The following is an 18430-nucleotide window of genomic DNA, read 5'->3' on the forward strand; positions in this document are numbered from 1 at the left end:
TTTACTGAGTATAGTCTGCTCTATAATGAAATAACAGTGAGCAAAAGCAGGCAAGATCCCTACTCCCATGGGACCTGAAGTTGAGACCAGTAGTCTCCAAAATGGGCTGCATGCATCCTAGTTGAAGGGAGGAAGAAAACATAAGAACTATTATATAAGAATTTTAGAGAATGTTCAGAGGTGCTTGGAGGACAGGGAAAATGCAAGGTTTTAAAGTATGCTGGTATCTGGGACTTACGGTCAAAATGGTGGCATAGGTAAACATGGCTTGCCTCCTAACACAACCAAATTATGACTAAAATATGGAACAACTATAACTCAGAACCATCAGAAATCAAGTGGAATGGAAAGCCGACAACTATGGATTAAAGAGACCACACCGATCCAGACTCGTAGGGAGGGGTGAAGACGTGGAATGGGCTGGTCCCATATCCATGTGTGGTGGATAAAAATTTGGGAGCCATACCTCAAGAGTGAGGAGTCCCACCACCATTCCAATCCCCCAACCTAGGGTTCCAGTAATAGGAAGATAAGTCCTCATAACTTCTGGCTGTGGAAACAAGTGGCGATTGAGTCAGTGGAAGAAAATTCTAGAGTCCCAAGCAGTTCCCCCTAAAGAACCCATACACAGACTTACTCAGATTCACTCTCTGAGCTCCAGCACTGGATTAGCGGCTTAAAAGGCACCAGTGGCATTTGGGAAGAAGCTGAAGTATCTGGCGTCAGGACAAGAGCCAGGAGACAGTTTTCTCTCAGACAGAAAAGAAGGCAGAGGACATTATCCCTTTCTGAGTCCTCTGCCCACAAAGCCACAGAGCTGACAGGTCAGTGCCATGCCTGAGGCTCTATCAACCTAGTTAACAATGTTTGCCCAGACCTGGAGGTCCCCTGAGACTTCATCTGACCCAACTTATGGGCCTACCCAAGCTGTTAACCATGACTTTTCCACATGAGTGGCTATTATTGGCTCATGCTTCACAACTTTCTGAATGCTATCAAACAAGCAACAGCCAGCCCCAGGGAGCACCCAGCCCCCATACCTCTTGCTAAGTGGCCCCACGCCCAGCACTAGCAGAAGCCAGCCTAGTTTTGGCTTTGCCTGGGAATCTCCAAGCCCAGCAAAAGTAGAAGACATATCAGATTGTTTTATAGTTTATGCAGGGTGGCCCTGGGCAGAACACAGGTAGGGGCTGACCTTGGCTGGCCTGTGTCACCCTGGAAATACCAGAGCTTGCATGCCCAGTGGACAACTACAGACTATGTCAGGGCAACACCATCCTGCCCCTGCACAGATGATCCTCCATGGAAGGAGGAGGTTGGTGGTCAGTGGTCACAGCCAGTCCTTGCAGGTGACTGGTCTGGGTAAATCCCTCCTATTGACCTGCCAACAGCAATCAAGAGGAGGGTGTACTAAGCTCATAGGGAGGGCATACCTGGAGTACCCAGCTTTGATGATGGGGGGGCTGTGCCACTGGACCCTACAGGACACCTACTACATTAGGCCATGCTACCAAGACAGGGAGCCATAGAAGCTCTACCAAGTAGATAGAAACAAACACAATGAGGCTACAAAAACGAGGAGACAAAGAAACATGGCCCAAATGAAAGAACAGATCAAAACTCCAGAAAAAGAACTAAATGGAATGGAGATAAGCAATCTATCAGATGCAGAGTTCAAAACATTGGTTATTAAGGGTGCTCAATTTACTGAGTGAAGACCTCAACAGCATAAAAAAGATCCAGTCAGAAATGAAGGATACACTATTTGAAATAAAGAACATTTTACAAGGAAACAACAGAAGAGTAGATGAAGCCAAGAATTAAAATGATTTGGAAAGTAAGGAAGCAAAAAACAACCATTGAGAAGAAGAAGAAGAAAAAATAATCCAAAAAACGAGGGGAGTGTAAGCAGCCTCTGGGACAACTTCAAGTGTTGCAACATTTATATCATAGGGGTGCCAGAAGGAGAAAAGAAAAAGTAAGACATTGGAATTCTACTTGAAAAAATAATGAAAGAAAACTTCCCTAATTTGGGGAAGGAAACAGACATGCAGGTCCAGGAAGCACAGACAATCCCAAACAAGATGGATACAAAAAGGCCCAAGCTAAGACACATCATAATTTAAATGTCAAAGGTTAAAGATAAAGAGATAATCTTAAAAGCAGTAAGAGAAAAGCAGTTAGTTACCTACTGGGGAGTTCCCATGAGACCGTCAGCTGATTTCTCAAAGAAAACTTTGCAGGCTAGAAGGAATTGGCAAGAAATATTCAAAGTATTGAAAAGCAGGGACCTATAACGAAGACTGCTCTACCCAGCAAAGCTATCACTTAAAACTGAAGGACTGATAAAGAGCTTCCCAGACAAGAAAAAAAACCCCCAAAAACTAAAGGAGTGCATCATCACCAAACCATTATTATATGAAATGTTAAAGACACTTACTTAAGGAAAAGAAGATCAAAACTATGAACAATAAAATGGCAATAAATATATATCTATCAACAATTGAATCTAAAAAAAGAACAAACCAAGCAAACAGGAACAGGGACAGAATCATACATATGGAGAGTGTTTTGATGGTTGCTGGATGGGAGGGGTGTGTGGGGGAATGGGTGAGGGGGGAAGAGGTGAGGAGATTAAGAAGTACAAATAGGTAGTTACAGAATAGCCAAGGGGATGTAAAGTACAACGTAGGAAATGGAGTACCTGTAGAACTTCAATGCATGACCCATGGACATGAACAATGGTGTGGGGATAGCCTGAGGGAGTAGGGGGTGTTGGGTGGAGCGGGGGAAAGGGGGGAAAATTGTAATGGCATAATCAATAAAAATAATTTAAAAATAAAAATAAAAATAAAAAATATTTAAAAACTATTCATTCTTTTATTAATTTTTATACTTGGTATACATTTTATAATGCATAAAATATTTTACTAAGTCTAAGCGTGTAACATTTAGAATCAAATATATATATTTGGGGGAGTTCTAGGTTAACACTCAAAATCATTTTTACTAATACGGTGTGTGATCAACCAAAATGTCAAATAATCATGTGAACTAATGCAAAACTGCAATCATGTCAAGTGCCACATTTTCTATTCCCCTTCTTGGTACTATTCTAAATTCATGCAAACATAAAGCTTTAATGTTCATATATTGTGGGACCCACTAGTGTTGCAGTGGAGACTAACACATTATAAACCCTAAGTAGTTGCTGGGCTTTTGGGAACAGGACTTAACCCATACTATGTTCATATCCTGGAAGGATTAGCACCATGAGAATCCAGTCCTATGATTCTGTCATAGTGGTAGGGATTTTTTTTTTAACTACCATCATTTACAGATGAATCCTTTATAAGCCAAGCTTTTCTTAGAAGAGCTGAAAGTTCAGGGTCAAGCCCTGAGAAGCAGACAGAGGCAGCTGATGCCTCTATTAGGAAGCCACTGTGGGCCACATATATATGATACATTCCTGTGATATAGAGATATATGGAGACATATATATAGCAATACCAAAAAATGCACAATGTAAAATTGCACTTAACCATCTCAACATGTGAGGATAAACTGCCTCAGCCATTTAATAGCCAGCTGAATCCCAGGATTTATGTCTCATGTTAAAATCCTCAGTGATCCCTTCCCCACCTCACTGCTGCCCCATGTCTGAGGAGAGAGTCCAAGCACCTCATCAAGAGTCTGTCATCTGCGTTTTGCTCGCCTCTTTGACTCTCCTATTTGATATCTTGCCATGGACTCCTCTCACTCAGCTTTCTAGCTTATTGAGCTTCCTGTAGTTGCTGTAACACTCTGCGCCTTCTCTTGCCTCCATGCTGCTCTTTGTGCCTCCCATCCAACAGCCCTGGCTGCAGCAGTTACCCAGTGCTCTGTACAGTAGTACTTCTCACATTGTGTTCTCACTGTGTGTTTCCATTTTAGTAGCCTCTGTTGGACTATAAGCTCCACAAGGGGAGATAGGTACCCATGTTCCACATTTTTTCCCCTATGAGCACCATACTGAACTCAGGTCCTAGTATTTAGTAGGCAAGAAATATTTGTTGAAGTATATGTGTGAAGTTGAGAAATAGCATTTTGGAGACATTAATTTACTGAAGGTCAGGCTGTAGTATCTGGAAGAAAACTGGGCCCAGCTCAGTCTTATTCCAAAGGCCATGAGTTTACCTGCCATTAAGAGGTTAGGAGCCCAAATGGATACTACTCGGCCTATTTATTTATTTTGTAACTGGGAGTTTGTACCTTTTCATCCCCTTCATCTATTTTTCATCTATCTCCCTGCCCTCTCCTCTGGCAACCATAAGTTTGTTCTTTGTATGTCTGAGTCTGTTACCATTTTGTTCATTTGTTTTGTGTTTTCTATTCCACATGTAAACGAAATCATGCAGTATTTGACTTTCTCTGACATTTAATTTAGCATAATACCTTCCAGGTCAATCCATGTTATCACAAATGGCAAGATTTCATTTTTGTGTATGGCTGAGTAATATTCCATCATAGCATATATTTCTATATACCATGTGTTCTTTATCCTTCCACCTATTGATATCCCAGATATCCTTTCATCTAGGTTGTTTCTATAACTGGCTGTTGTAAGTAATGCTGCAATGAACATAGGGACGCATGTGTCTTTTTAAATTAGTGCTTTTGTTTTCTTCAGATAAATACCCAGAGGTGGAATTTCTGGGTCATATGATAGTCAGAACCCTTCTTAACACAGATTCTGGACAGCTACTACCAATCAATCTGGATGAATAGGTTTTCCAGCCTTATTTCCTATCACTTTCTCTCCTATGCTTACTCCATGTTCTGGATGCTTCTGAACTTCCTTGATATATCCTCATGATCTTTCAGGCTACTTCTCCCTTGTACATGCTAATTATTCTATAAGGAAAACATTTTTTCTGCTGGATCTGGTCAGTTCTTACCAATCCTTCCAGAACCAGTTCAAATATCACTTCCTTTTGAAGACTTTGCCTGAGCAGCAGAGTTAAAAGAGAAAGCTTCTTTTTCTTCTGTTCACAGTATATTGTAATGATCTCTTTCCACATGACTTCATCCCCTTCCAACTAGAACATGACTTCCTTTAGACTGGAATCATATCTCAGTCATGTTTGTATCTTCCCTAGAGCTTACTACAAACACAGTAAGCACCAAACAAATATTTATTGAAAGAGTGAAAGACTGAACAGAGGATGAAAGAATGACATGCCTCTAATAGTACATCTAGTAGGTTTAGAATTCATAGTTTCTGCTACAGACACTGTTAGGGAAACTCCCACAACAACTCTCTTCTTAGACTCACCTGGTCCCAGCATATCACGAGTGTTCATAACATCATTGGTGAAGGACAGTAATAATAACAACAATGCTAATGATAATAGCTAACATATTGAATACTGTTTATGTGCCAAGACAAAACTTCTTTAAAACTTAAAGAACAAGGGGCAGAACAATCTTTAAATATAAATAAAGGGCAGAATAAAGAAAATTCTGAGTATAAGGAATCACACTTTAATCTCTTATCCCAAAATATGACACCTGCCTAAAGCTCCACTGAAAAAACTTTAGATCATTTATTAATACAAAGAGATCGGAGTCAAAGGGAAGACTATTATACACATGTCTGTGCTGGGCAGTAATTACATATTTTTTTTCCTGATATCTTTCTATAGTAGCTCCAGTTATGACTAGTCTAAAAAATTTCTTTCCTAGTCAAATTTACATGTGTGAGAATTAGCTTCAGCAGAGTGTCTCCTAGTATTCCAAAGAATAACCTTAAGATCTGGGGGAGGGGGCAGGAAATAAGCACTACGTGACAAAAATTTGGGGAGTCGTAAATGCTGATTGTTGTATGATCCTCGTAGAGACTGACAATGCATACGAGTATGCTGGAGATAAAAGGACCAGAGTAAGGAAGCTTAGACAGTGTTGCTTAATCCAGAATTCTCCATAGCATTTGACCAGTGAACATTTTCAGTGGCATGCATCATATTTATTTTCCTGGAATTAGAATGGAGAAATACTGGCTTTGGAAGCTCCTAGAAAAAGGGCTGTTCTGGGATTCTAGCAGATTGCTATAAAGACCTATCTCATTTGGAGAAAGTAAGATTTCCTATGGTCTGGGCCAGAAGAGACTCATGCTTGGTATTATCATTTATATGACAAAAATTCAACCTTATATAAAGGCTTGGGAGAAAAAGGCTGACTTTTAATCAGTTGTTTGAATTAACAGTTTAGTTATTATGGCTGTCTCACACAGTCATAGAAATTTATATTTTCATTTTATCCCAAAGAAAAACTTGACCATCTTTCTTTAATACTATCAACCTGCAAGCTTGACAGTAAGGATTAAAAATTGCTCCTTCCTTCCCACTTGGTTATTGGAAAGGCTCTGAAAGGTAATCAGTCTTGCGAAGCTACACTTTACAGTCTGCATAAAAATGCCATGATTCTCCTGCTTCTCCCCAACCTAATTGAAAGTGCATAATATCACCCAGCTGGGGAAATGTAAACGGTAAACATATGTAATATATCATACTATCACACAAAAGTTGGTTACTAATCGGACCAAAAGGAACCTGGAAAACAAGTTTTTCTTTCCATCTAGAATGAGAGCTCTTTGTGCCTTATACCCTTCCCCCTCCACAGCCTCCCTCCAGACTTCAAGCTATAGCCAGATTAAGCCAAGGTCAGTAAACGCATTCTTTGCCCGTGTAATTCTAAGGGTCACCTAACAATGTATATTGACTAACACTCTCTTATATCAGCCTTTCAAGAGATGAGGCATTTTACTTTTGGCAGGAGGTGGGGTTGGAATCATCTCGTTCCCTACCTATTTCAATTGCATGACAGACGGTCCTATTATCTCTTTCCTTAGCTGCTATACCTAAAGATCCTTGGCCTTGTCAGTTCTTATCTTTCTCTACTTCATCAAACTCCTATTGCCAAGATTATCTCTTTTTCTACCTCTGATCATCCATGAATATCTGTACAGGATCACATTTTCCATGAGTAGAAAATCCCAATCTTACTTTTTAAAGTCCTCTGCACCCCTGCAGCGATGTATGATTCTGCTTCAATTACACCTACTTCGAAATGGTCATCTCTCCTCTGGCTCCTTACTTCTTTTAAATAAGACAGTAGGGCTTTTAGGAGAAAGGACAGTATTCCTTCAAAGTTTGCACCGTTAGTTCTCTGTCACAATATTCCTTCACAAATCACTCCCTGTTGTACCATGAACTCCAACTTCTATTACTCATTCATGTCATCTTATAACTGGCTATTGTTTTATTTTTGATAGCTGATACCTTACAGTTAGGTCAAAGCATAGCACTTGTCAAGGGTCCTACGTCATTTCTGTTTTAATAGCTTGAAGGATATATTTTTATCCGCTTCAGAAGTAGAGATGATTTGAAACTTACTAAATTAAAACTATATTCATCTTTCAATAAGTTATATTACCTGTCCACTGGCACTGGTGGATGGTATGGCTTGTTGACCTTGGCATAGAGACCCTCTAAGTGGTCTCTCTCTGGAGACAATGGACGGCCATCTCGAGGATAAACCAGCGGTCCAGTCCGAGGGGGAGATGGAGACCTATAGACATTTGCTGATGCACATGGTTCCCGGAAGTGGTTCACTCTGGCATAATTGGGGTCCATTTCATCATCGTCCATATCATGCAATGATCCAATTGTACCAGTAGCATAATCAATGAGACCTCTTGCCTGCTTTTCCCTTAGCTCCTGATGTTTTGCTCCAATCCTGAAAAACATAGAACAGATAGAGATATATGTGTTTATATGCTAATACAATGATATATTCTCCTGACTGTATGTTAATTCTTCCTAGTCACTTTGCTCTATACTCAAGACCATATCATGCAGAAGTGCAAATAGCATATTCTATGGGATTAATTTTATATCTATGGACTTTGTTACAGTGCCTTTACTTTTATAGCAATACTGTGTATATCTTAACACCTTTTCCCACAGATGACTGGGCTGATTGCAGAGCCAGAGGCCGATTTCCAATTAAAATTCTGTCTCTATAAGTGGAAAGTGCTCATTGATGGGAACAGTACATTTTTGGTGTGATATTATGGAAGCCTGCTTTGGAACAGGGATGCATGTTAAAGATCCCATCAGAATCTTATACTCTGTCCATGATTTCAGTTATTTGGTGCCCTAGAGTTCCAGTGTATTCTTCTAAATAAAAGAGCTTGCAAAATTGATTTGAATGTGAAAAAGAAATACAGAGGCTTTCTGGTCACTAAAAGCAGTTGGGATCAGATGCAATTTATAAGAGACTTGTAAGTTTTTTGGTGAAATAAATGGGAACCATTGTGTCTCATTATATAGGGACTAGCGATAGAATAAAATAGTGAAGAAATTAATAGACTCCTGACAGAGATGAATTGGCACATATAAGTGAGTTAGATATCATTACTGGCAGAACTCCATGGTGCTAAAGCCTTAAGTGATATTACAAAATGCTTCTGCTACTCAGTGTACTGTGTAGACTACTGGGAATGGGGGCAGAAAAGTATACTTAGGTGGATTCCAAACCCATCTGAATTTTGAGAATTTGACATTTAATCTGAACAGTGTTAGATCGGCTCTCGGAGATTCCCCCGTTAGGTGCTCAAATGGAAAGGTCACTGTGTATCTTATTGGACAATGACGATCTGATGGCGCCAGGAGGTTTTCAGCGCTAATGAGGAGAGAATGTAATCTCACACATCACTGGGCAAACAAGGTGTATTGTGTACAGGATGAGAAAGGTAAGATGATGAAAGAAAGACTCTCAAGGAAGGATGGTGACAAATCTCAAGTCCTTGGCTCAGAGAATACAAGAGAGCTGTGGGCTAGAAGCAAAAGAGCTATATATACCTGGTGATGTATATCGAAGGTTCAGATGAGTGAAAACAAAACCTGAACTCTCTCAATATCTTCTTTTCTTCAAACAAAAAATAGCTGTTTTTGCACATGGCAGCTAGTTTTACTTTACAGAACATCAAACTCTTAGTAAAAATCTTTAAAAGCCATGATCTTTCAAGGTATTTCCTCTTTTGGCAGAATGGCTTTTTAAAAAAATATTTTCATTTTTTGAGTACAGAGAAGGGAAGGAGAAAAAATATGAAATATGAAGACAGTATAGAACAAAAATAAAAACAACCCAGCATCTATCCTCATCACAACTGATGAAAATAAATGCCAGGATACATTACTGCACATCTCTTTTGACAAGGTCAAATCATGTACCTTACACTACACTTATAAATAATTAGAGAAGAATTTTTATTTTTGCAAATGAGAGTTTGAATCTCTGAGGGATTTTGAATGAAGGTGAAAGGAAGATTACACAATAAATTACCAAGGAGGAGGCCCTGCCTATCCTCTTTCAATGTATGTTAGTCCTAGATTTATGGATGTTTGTTTTGAATAATTTTTTGATAAAGGAGATAACCTGCTCCATTCTGCAACAAAACAATCTTTCCAGGGACAGTGCAGACTGGATTATTATACAATGCTTGCCGCACTATGGTGATACGATGGATTTCCCTTGCTAATAGAGTGCAGGACATCAATAAAGTTGGGGGGTGGGATTCTGTGTGGTTACTCTCCCTCCTAAGTGGGATGCCTTCAAGAGAAATCATTCAGCAGAAAGATAAACATCTTGTGGCTGCCCCATAGGGCTACACTTGTGCATTAATGAAAGAGGAAAACACCAAGCTTGGTTTTTAAAAATCATAGCAACAGAACACTAGTATCTGTTTCCTTTCCTTTTTTTTTTTTTAATCACTTTCTTTGAGGTTTTCTTATTAATTAAGTGTGCTGAGTATGCAGAGATTCTCAGATGAAAAATACTCTGTATAGGCAGAGCAACATTTTATCTTATGTTTTTCTTTTCTGAAACAAAACCAAATTTCTCCTTGATCCTCTCCACACCACTAAGTGTTGCAGGAACTGATTTCATATTAACCACCCAGTAGGTGCAATAGTAACTTCTCTGAACCATCATTATTATGCCATATATCAGGGTCTCTCAAGAGAAGGTGGAAAAGGCAATCTCTGTAAAGGGGTGTATGGAGACAGAGAGAGACTCTCTCAAGAGAAAAATGAAAAATGAAAAAAAAAAGACTTTTTTCTTTGACCTCCTGCCCCAATTCAGTGTGAGATTTCTAATTCTTTATAGGTATTTGCACTTGGAGGTGCCCTTATCACTGGGAATTCAACCTGTTAAGATATCTATTTTTCAAAATAGCCATGGAGAGTATACCTTTTTTATTGGATGGTACTACCATCCAATAAAATTTGTAAGTGTAGTGTAAGGTACATTCTCCCAGTACACTGCCTTTGAATTGTTTAAATCTGCATTTCCCCCATGAAAACATTGTTTCTTTTTTCCATTATGCCTCCAGGATATGCTCTTCTAATTCCATTTCTTTAGGCACAGTCCAGTGTTTAGGCTTTAAATAGCCTACATCTGCTGTTGTCCAACATGGTAATCATTAACTATATGATGCTATATAAATTGAAATGAATTACAATTAAATAAAATTTAAAACTCACTTTTTCAGTTTCACAAACCACATTTTAAGCACTCAATAGCCACATGAGCTTGTGACTACTATATTGGATAGTGCAGTTAAAGACTAACTCCATACAATATTATATTGGTTTCAAGTGTATAACATAGTGATTTGGCATTTATATACCTTATGATGTGATATCCCACTTTAATCTGTACCTTAAAAGGCTGCTAGAATAATCTTCCTCAAAAAGAATTTCCATCATATCTCTGTCAGCCAGTTTTGATTCACAACGGCTCACCTTTTTTCCTTGCATATTTTAAATATATGACTATTTTCTTACGACAAAGTGTTGCTGTTGAAAACTTAGACAATAATCTAATATTATTTCTCTTATAAATTACTTACAAGAAACGTGCTCTTTTTGCTTATCTGGTCAAATTCTTTTCTTTTAAGTCCAATAATCTTACTAGAAAGTCATTCTGGGTTGATAATTTTCAACATGTACTTTTAAGTATGTATTTTTTTCTATCAGGGAAGTTTTCTTAAATTATATATTTTACTCTTAATGTTGAAGGATGCAAGTTAAATGTAACAAAGTCCATTGTATTTCGCTATATACTATAGTGAACAATTAGACAATAAAATCAAGAAAACTCTATGACTTAAAATAGGATTAAAGAACATTGCAAACTTAAGGATAATTTTAACAAAACATTTGTAAGTACTCTACACTGAAAACAAAAAAAAATACTGCTGAGAGAAACTAAACAAGATCTAAATAAATGGAGTTTAATACTTTCTTCACGGGTCAGGAAAAGGTATCATTGTTGAGATGTCAGTTCATCTAAGTTATTGTATAGATTAAATGCCATCCTACTCATATTCTAATAGATTTATTTTTAAAAAGTTAGCAATGTGACTTTAAAATTTACTTGGAAAGTAAAGGGAAAAATATAGCCAAAATTTTTTGAAAAATAAGAATAAAGTTGAAAGACTCATACTACTGACTTCAAGACTTACTATAGAGTTTCAGTAATTAAGTCAAAGGTTAGACAAATAGATGAATGGAACAGAAGACAGAATCTAGTAACACACACACACACACATTTGGGGAAGTAATTTAGAACAAATGTGCTGAAGTAATTCAATTAAGAAGGAAAAATCTCTTCCACTAGTGGTGCTGAAAAGTCAATAAGAGAAAGCAGTAAGAGAAGAACGAACCTTGGTCCCTACCTAATATGATAACAAAAATCTATTCAAATGGAAGATAAGCCTAAACATAAAGTCTACAACAATAAAGCTGCTAGAATAAAATAAAGGAGAATATCTTCACAACCTTGGGGTGGGCAAATATTTCTTAGAGTACAAAGAGCATGAACATAAAGGGGAAAAAACATAAAAGAAAAAGAAAAAAACTAAAAAGAAAAAATTCCCTCAAATTAAATCCTCATTAAAAAGCATCAAGAAAACAGCAGGCAGAGTAGGTGGAAACTACACTCACCTCCTCCTGGGACCAAAGGACCAAACTGGAATCACAACTAAAATATGGAACAATCAACCTAAATAACCAACCTAAGACTACCTGAACAGAAATCCTACGACCAAGGATTTACAGAAAAGCCACATCAGGACGCACAGAAAGGATGGAGATGCAGAAGGACTGGCTCTGCTCCCACAGGCAGTGGCTGAGAACCTGGAGAAACATCTCAGCTGCCAAGGTTCCCTTAGGGGAGCATAAGGTCTCAACCCTATGCTGGGCTCCCAAGCCCAGAGCACCAGACCCAGGCAGAGACTCACGCACATGACATCTGGGTGCTTCTTGTATGTGCTCTGACTGGGGATGGAACCTGCAACCTTGGTGTATGGGGACGACACTCTCACCAACTGAGCTACCCAGCCAGGACCTAGTGTACATATACACTTTAAATTATATCACATTAAGAGGCATACAATCTCAAGTTGTCTTACTTTAGTGATGCTAAATTGACAAACTGACGTCTCCATTGCTGATTGAATCATTTCTTCCATCAATGATTTTTCCCTGAATTATTCTATTAGAGGTTGCAAAAGGATAATTTTTAAAAGGAACTCCTACCCTTCGCCACAGCATGGATGGACCTGGAGAGCACTATGCTAAATGAAATAAGCCAGGAGGTGAAAGACAAATACCATATGATCTCACCTCTAAGTAGAACCTAGTCAACAAAACAAACAAATGAGCACAGTAGAACCAGAGACTTGGAAATAAAGAACAAACTGACAGTGACCAGAGCGGGGAGGGTAGGGGATAAAGGGGGGGAGACGGGGAGGGGGCAAGCAAAGGAACAGGAATAGAGGACTCGTGGGCATGGACAATTGGTGGGGATGACTAGGAGTTGGGGGGATGGGATGGGGCTGAACAACGGGGAAAAAGGCAGGACAGCTGTAACTGAACAACAATGAATTTAAAAAACACTAATTATTCCTTTTACATTTATTAGTTGGAATTCTTCTGTAAAGAAAAACTTTCCCTCAAAATTTTGGGTGTTTTGTTTACCCTAAATTACACATAGTGCAGGGAAGGTAGGATAAATGCTTAATTATTTTTAATTGCGGATTTTCAGAGTAAAGACTTAGTATTCCAGATATTTCCAGTGGTGAGTGGTGAGTTGTTAGATACATTTAGGGAGGAAATGGGGGTAATGAATATCATTATGAACTTTATGTTTTTAAAAAACAAATATCAGTATCACAAATCCATACTGATATTTTTGATTCAAATATAGTATCACAGAATTTTGACTTTACTTTTAAGACATTTTTGTTTCTGCTTTCTTTCAATGAAAAATCTTGATTCTTCATACCACTGACATAATTATTTGTATTATTAAACATGATTTTAAATACATATAGTTCTACAATAATAATACCAATATTACTAACAGACTATTGAATGACAATTAAGATGTTTATAGCTCTATTTTTTGGTTAGAACATATTCCACTAGATATGTAGAGTCACAATGCTATGTTCTAATATCATTTGAAGTAATTCATTTTCCTAAGTCACTATGCAACCAATTTCTTTTACAGTTAGGTTATTTGTTTTGGATAATTTTCAATATTTAGGGAGTGCTTTTTTCTTTTGATTCAATTTCATTTGTTAAATATGTAAAACAATTGCATATTAGGGAACAGAAAAATACTGCATATTGGTGAACAAAGATCTTTCTCACTTAAAAAAAGTTTCATAGTGGTCTACTGTATGAACATGCTTTCGTTTATCTAATGAATCATTATTCTTGGACATTGGGGTATTTCCAATCTTTTACTATGACAAATAGTGCTGTAGTGACAAATCTTACACAAATATCAGTCCATATTTTTGCCATTGTGGCTTTCAGATGAATTCATAGAAGTAGGATAGCTGGGTCAAAGAGACAGTCACATTTAATATTCCTAGATTATGACAAATTTCCTTCCATAATTGTTCTATTTTGCATTACCACCTGCAATGTAGAGAGAATACCTATTTCTCTTTAGTCTCACCAACAAAATAGGTTCTCGAACTTTGAGATATTGGATAAACATAAGTGAGAAGTAATATTTCAGTGAGGTTTTAATTAGCCTGTCTCTTATTATGTGATGCTGAATATCTTTTCATATGTTTAAGGGGCATTTTCATTTCCTCTTCCGTGAGGTGTCCATATCTTTTGCTGATTTTTCTATCAGATTGTCATTTTTTTTCCCCTCGATATTTCAAAGACCTTTGTGAAGCAGCAATATTAGCACTATATCTGTGATATAAGTCGCATACATTTTTTCTCTGTTCATCATTTGCCTTTTATGATTCCACTTAAAGCTACTGATTAGCATTTCATACTTTATACTTCCCCCTCAAACACTTTATAAAATGTTGTTACTTTTGCATACTATTTCTTGATTGATTTGTCTCACGCAGAATGAGTCAACAGTGTAGTTCTGACTGACTTGCCCAGGGCTAGGAAGATGCAGCCACTGGAATTCTCTTTGTTGGCTACTGTGTGAGCCCAAACAACAGAGATACAGATGAATAGACAGTAGAAGAGAAGGTTTGCTACCTGTGGTGGTGACAGTAGCTGAGGTCAGAAAAGGTTTTTCAGGGGAGATCTATGGGGCAAAAGAAGTAGTATCATTAAACGAGATTACAAACTACCCGCTGTACAGCTTTCTTTTTGGACAGTGGAGATAATTTGTCCTGCTATCATTTCTGCTTTTACAATAGAAGCTGCAATTAGGTCACTACCATTATCCTTTGTTCCAGTGAACAGTCCCAGTTTCTTCAGCTTTTCCTTCTGAATGCCATTTTAAGCTGCAATATACCTGGCCAAGCCAAATTACAGCTATTTTTATTATTATTATTCTGACCAACCAATACAGAGTCACATGCAGTCTTTGTGATCAATGTTTCATCTTTTCAACAAAACTATTTTAACTGCATTAATATTTTTCATGACTTTCTCATGCCTGCCTGGGTATCTATAACATTTTCTAAATGATCTCCTTTTGTCCTGCGCATTTTTCCTGTCAGCCTAAACCAGACCTGATGTGGTAAGGGAACTAGATGGATGGGATAATTTATCGCTTATCTTGTAATAAATAGATAAGTTTCTGGAGAGTAAAATTTACATTCGACAATACTGACATGCAAATTCTTGAATGCTGTTAACTGAATCTTTTCAGTAGACTTTTGCTTCATGTTTTTCTTTTTGCACACAGACTTGTGGATATTGTGCCTGAATATGAATATTATACATGAATTTATACCCGTGGTTTGTCAAATGTCGCGAGGTAAGGGCAATGCTGATGCTCATTAAAGCAGGGCAAGGCAATAACGCTTGGGAAGCCTGTGAGAGTCGGGCGTGGCCTCAGAACACTGTAACCCTGGAGACCTCTGAGAGGTTCACTGGTTCTCTGTGTTGGTAGGATGACCATAGAAAAGATTTTCATATCCCACATGGTCTAGCTCCTATTGCGTTTCCCACGTCAAATAGCTTTTACCTATTCGGCACTGAGCACATTTCGTATTCTAAAATCGTGGCAGTCATTTTCAATTCCTACCTAGTCACTGTATTTTTTACAATGTCAAATGGCCAGGTTCTCTAGTATTTCCCCATTGCTGCTAAATACTACAATTTCAAGGGAATTGCCATTCAGGGAAGGCTCTCTTACTATTGCAATTTACATTTCCCTAAATTTACACCTTTCCCAGACCCCATTAAACTTCCTCCAATGCTAATGTACTGAATTCCTGTAATTTGTATTCTCATAATGTGAACAGATTTCTCAGAAATGCTTAGTAAACATCCTTTAGCTTTAATTGGGAAATTAGCCCCCAAAAGGGGGTGAGGGGGACAAATGACACCGCACTTTGCTATCTTCTCTGGTAACACAGGAGTCCCTTACAGCAGCATTAGACAGTCCTCCCATTAATGGTGTCATTAGGCAGTGAAGACATTAAAAGATGTCCAGGTTGCTGGCCAGACTTCCACTGAAGAAAGAGCTGTAAGAATCTGCCCTTGAGAGGGCTCTGCTGGTTGAATAAAGTTCACAAGTTATTGATGTGTTTTATTCTTGTTCTTTATGCTTATTGTTATGACATTTGTAGGTAGCAACAAATAGTCTTAGTTATTTTTACTACTTCCCCCCATTTATGTGTGGAAAGCAGAGGGGAAAGCAAGTTTTCTTTATTAAACTTATCTGGATTGCAGCACTTTTTAATCCTAGGAACTGCCTGGGGTGATATCAGCAAAAATAAATGACTGGCCTTTGACATGCTGGTGGTTGCCATCACATGGAAAAGAATGAGAATAAATCCCTAGTGCTGACTGTTCGAGGTAGTGTACATCTACATAAACTTCCTGGGGAGGAAACAGGAAGAATCCAGAGAATAAAAGGAAACTAGCTACATTTCCTTTCCTTTCCCTTCAAACTCTTCCTTTCCTTCCATTTTGTCACCTGGAATTTCACACCTAGCCAGTGCTCTCCTGGATGTATCTTTGATCTCTGTCTCTAAAAGATTGCTCACATAAAAATATGCTGATGCATGGGGAACGGGGACATCTATCCACACAGCATAGGAGGCTCTGTTTCCTTTGTTTTCTCAGCCATAAACACCAGATGTCTCAAGGCCATGGTCACACAGAATTTTTTGCAAGAACTCTGGGTTATGAAGAGCTCTGGAAGGATTATCCACTTCCACAGGGCCTAGACATACCATACATGGAACCTGGACAAACCAAGTGTGGAACCACGACTGTATCTGAGACAGGATCAACACGCATTTTATACGTAACGTCACCATCATCATGTACTCTGCATGAGAAAGTGTTTTAAAAAAACCGGAAAGTACTGTCTTTTCCCTCCTATCCTATTTATACAAGAGACTTTGAACAAGTCAGCAAAAATATTTTATTAAACCACTGCATTTTCTGCAGTGTTTGTTAGGATTGTTATTTTTGCCTTTTTAAGATGTTACATTGTCCCAGAGAAACCATATAGATTATTCTCAAAAAGTCCAGACACATGCTAAAAAAATTGGAACCTGTCAGTCAACTTGGTTTCTTTGGTTCCAACATTTATTGCAAGTTTAATGTGTACTCAAAACTGCGCTAGATAAGATTAAAAGGTCAGGGGACTTTGACAGATGGAAGAACCACTGGCTTGTCCATCATGTCTGCAAACTGAGGTCCCCTCTTAATTCCAAAATGTTAGCAAAGTTTCCTTAATAGGGGTCCAATTCTAAGACGAACTGGCACCAGGAGTATCCCGGCCATCTGGCCCTCCTTCATGGACATGCTAAGAATGGAACATGAGAAAAAGCCAACTACTACCTTTGACGACTACCACCACGCAGCCATCGGAGAAGGTCCAACAAGCTAACGCAGATGGCATCCATTGTGTCTGCAGTGATTCAGCCAATGACATGTTGGACACTTAGGTAAAAAGATAACTACAAGGAATCACCCTGTTCCTGCTCCTATGGATAATGAGGAGAAATGTTCAGCCACAACTACTGGTTTTCACCTCAGTGTAGTTTGAGGGAAGCTATTTAAGGGAGCATATATTACACGCCCATGGTCTTGAGAATGACAGTGAGGATTTTTGATCTGATATAAGAGCCAGTGGGTTTTTGCACATGGGAGCCTAACGTCTGCTCTACCCTCATTTGTCCGTCCACAAAGACCAACAGACATCATGTCAGACATACTCTTTTGAGTGGTCATTCTCAGTTCTGACCACAGCATTCCATTGCTCAGCTGGCTCCCTATTTTGTGGTCCACCTAGGGGCCCTTTGCTGCAAATTTTGTTTATAATTAATATAAGAAATCTGTTAACAATTGAAAAGAGGTTTGGTTTACCTCCTATTGGAAGCACAAATTGCCAAAATGACTGTCAAATATAGGGAATAAAAGAGAGGTTGGCATTTTTTATTGTGACTAGCAGGGTACTGCAGTGGTCTGAGTGTTAAGATGTGGGGAAACATCCTTAATTCCCGTCATTACTACCTGAGATTTAGATAGTCAGTTTCCACCTAATGGCAATAAGGAAGCAGACATTTTAAAGGGGAGGAAGAGTGTGGCAAGAGATCTCCCTGCAGGGGGGATCCTTTCTTCAGATAGCAGCTGGGATGATCACGTAAAGAGTAAAAGTTGAACTGCTTCTCAGTCTGAAACACTTCCATTCTTCCTTTTACACTTAGAGAACATCAATCACCTCACTACAAATTATGAGCCTGTATCATCAGACACAAGTCCTCCATGGCTTTGGTTTACGCTATTCTCCATTTTAGCTATCAGACTCCAGTAACAGGGCTTCATTTGCCTCAGGCTTGATTAGCACTTGCTGTTCTTTCTGTCAGAAA

General features: G+C 38.5%; 1 protein-coding gene across 1 annotated transcript in view; it reads right to left on the reverse strand.

The window, feature by feature from the left end:
• The window catches only part of PARD3B (par-3 family cell polarity regulator beta), a 943196-nt gene that overhangs the window by 146045 nt on the left and 778721 nt on the right, over positions 1-18430 (reverse strand). Inside the window, exon 20 of the mRNA XM_054585774.1 lies at positions 7474-7776. Coding sequence (XP_054441749.1) covers positions 7474-7776 — 303 coding nt within the window. The remainder of the gene's footprint in view (positions 1-7473; positions 7777-18430) is intronic.

This window comes from Pteronotus mesoamericanus, unplaced genomic scaffold (genome assembly GCF_021234165.1).
Source record: "Pteronotus mesoamericanus isolate MK-2021 breed Mesoamerican mustached bat unplaced genomic scaffold, CSHL_Meso_final contig_90, whole genome shotgun sequence".
Classification (NCBI taxonomy): domain Eukaryota; kingdom Metazoa; phylum Chordata; class Mammalia; order Chiroptera; family Mormoopidae; genus Pteronotus; species Pteronotus mesoamericanus.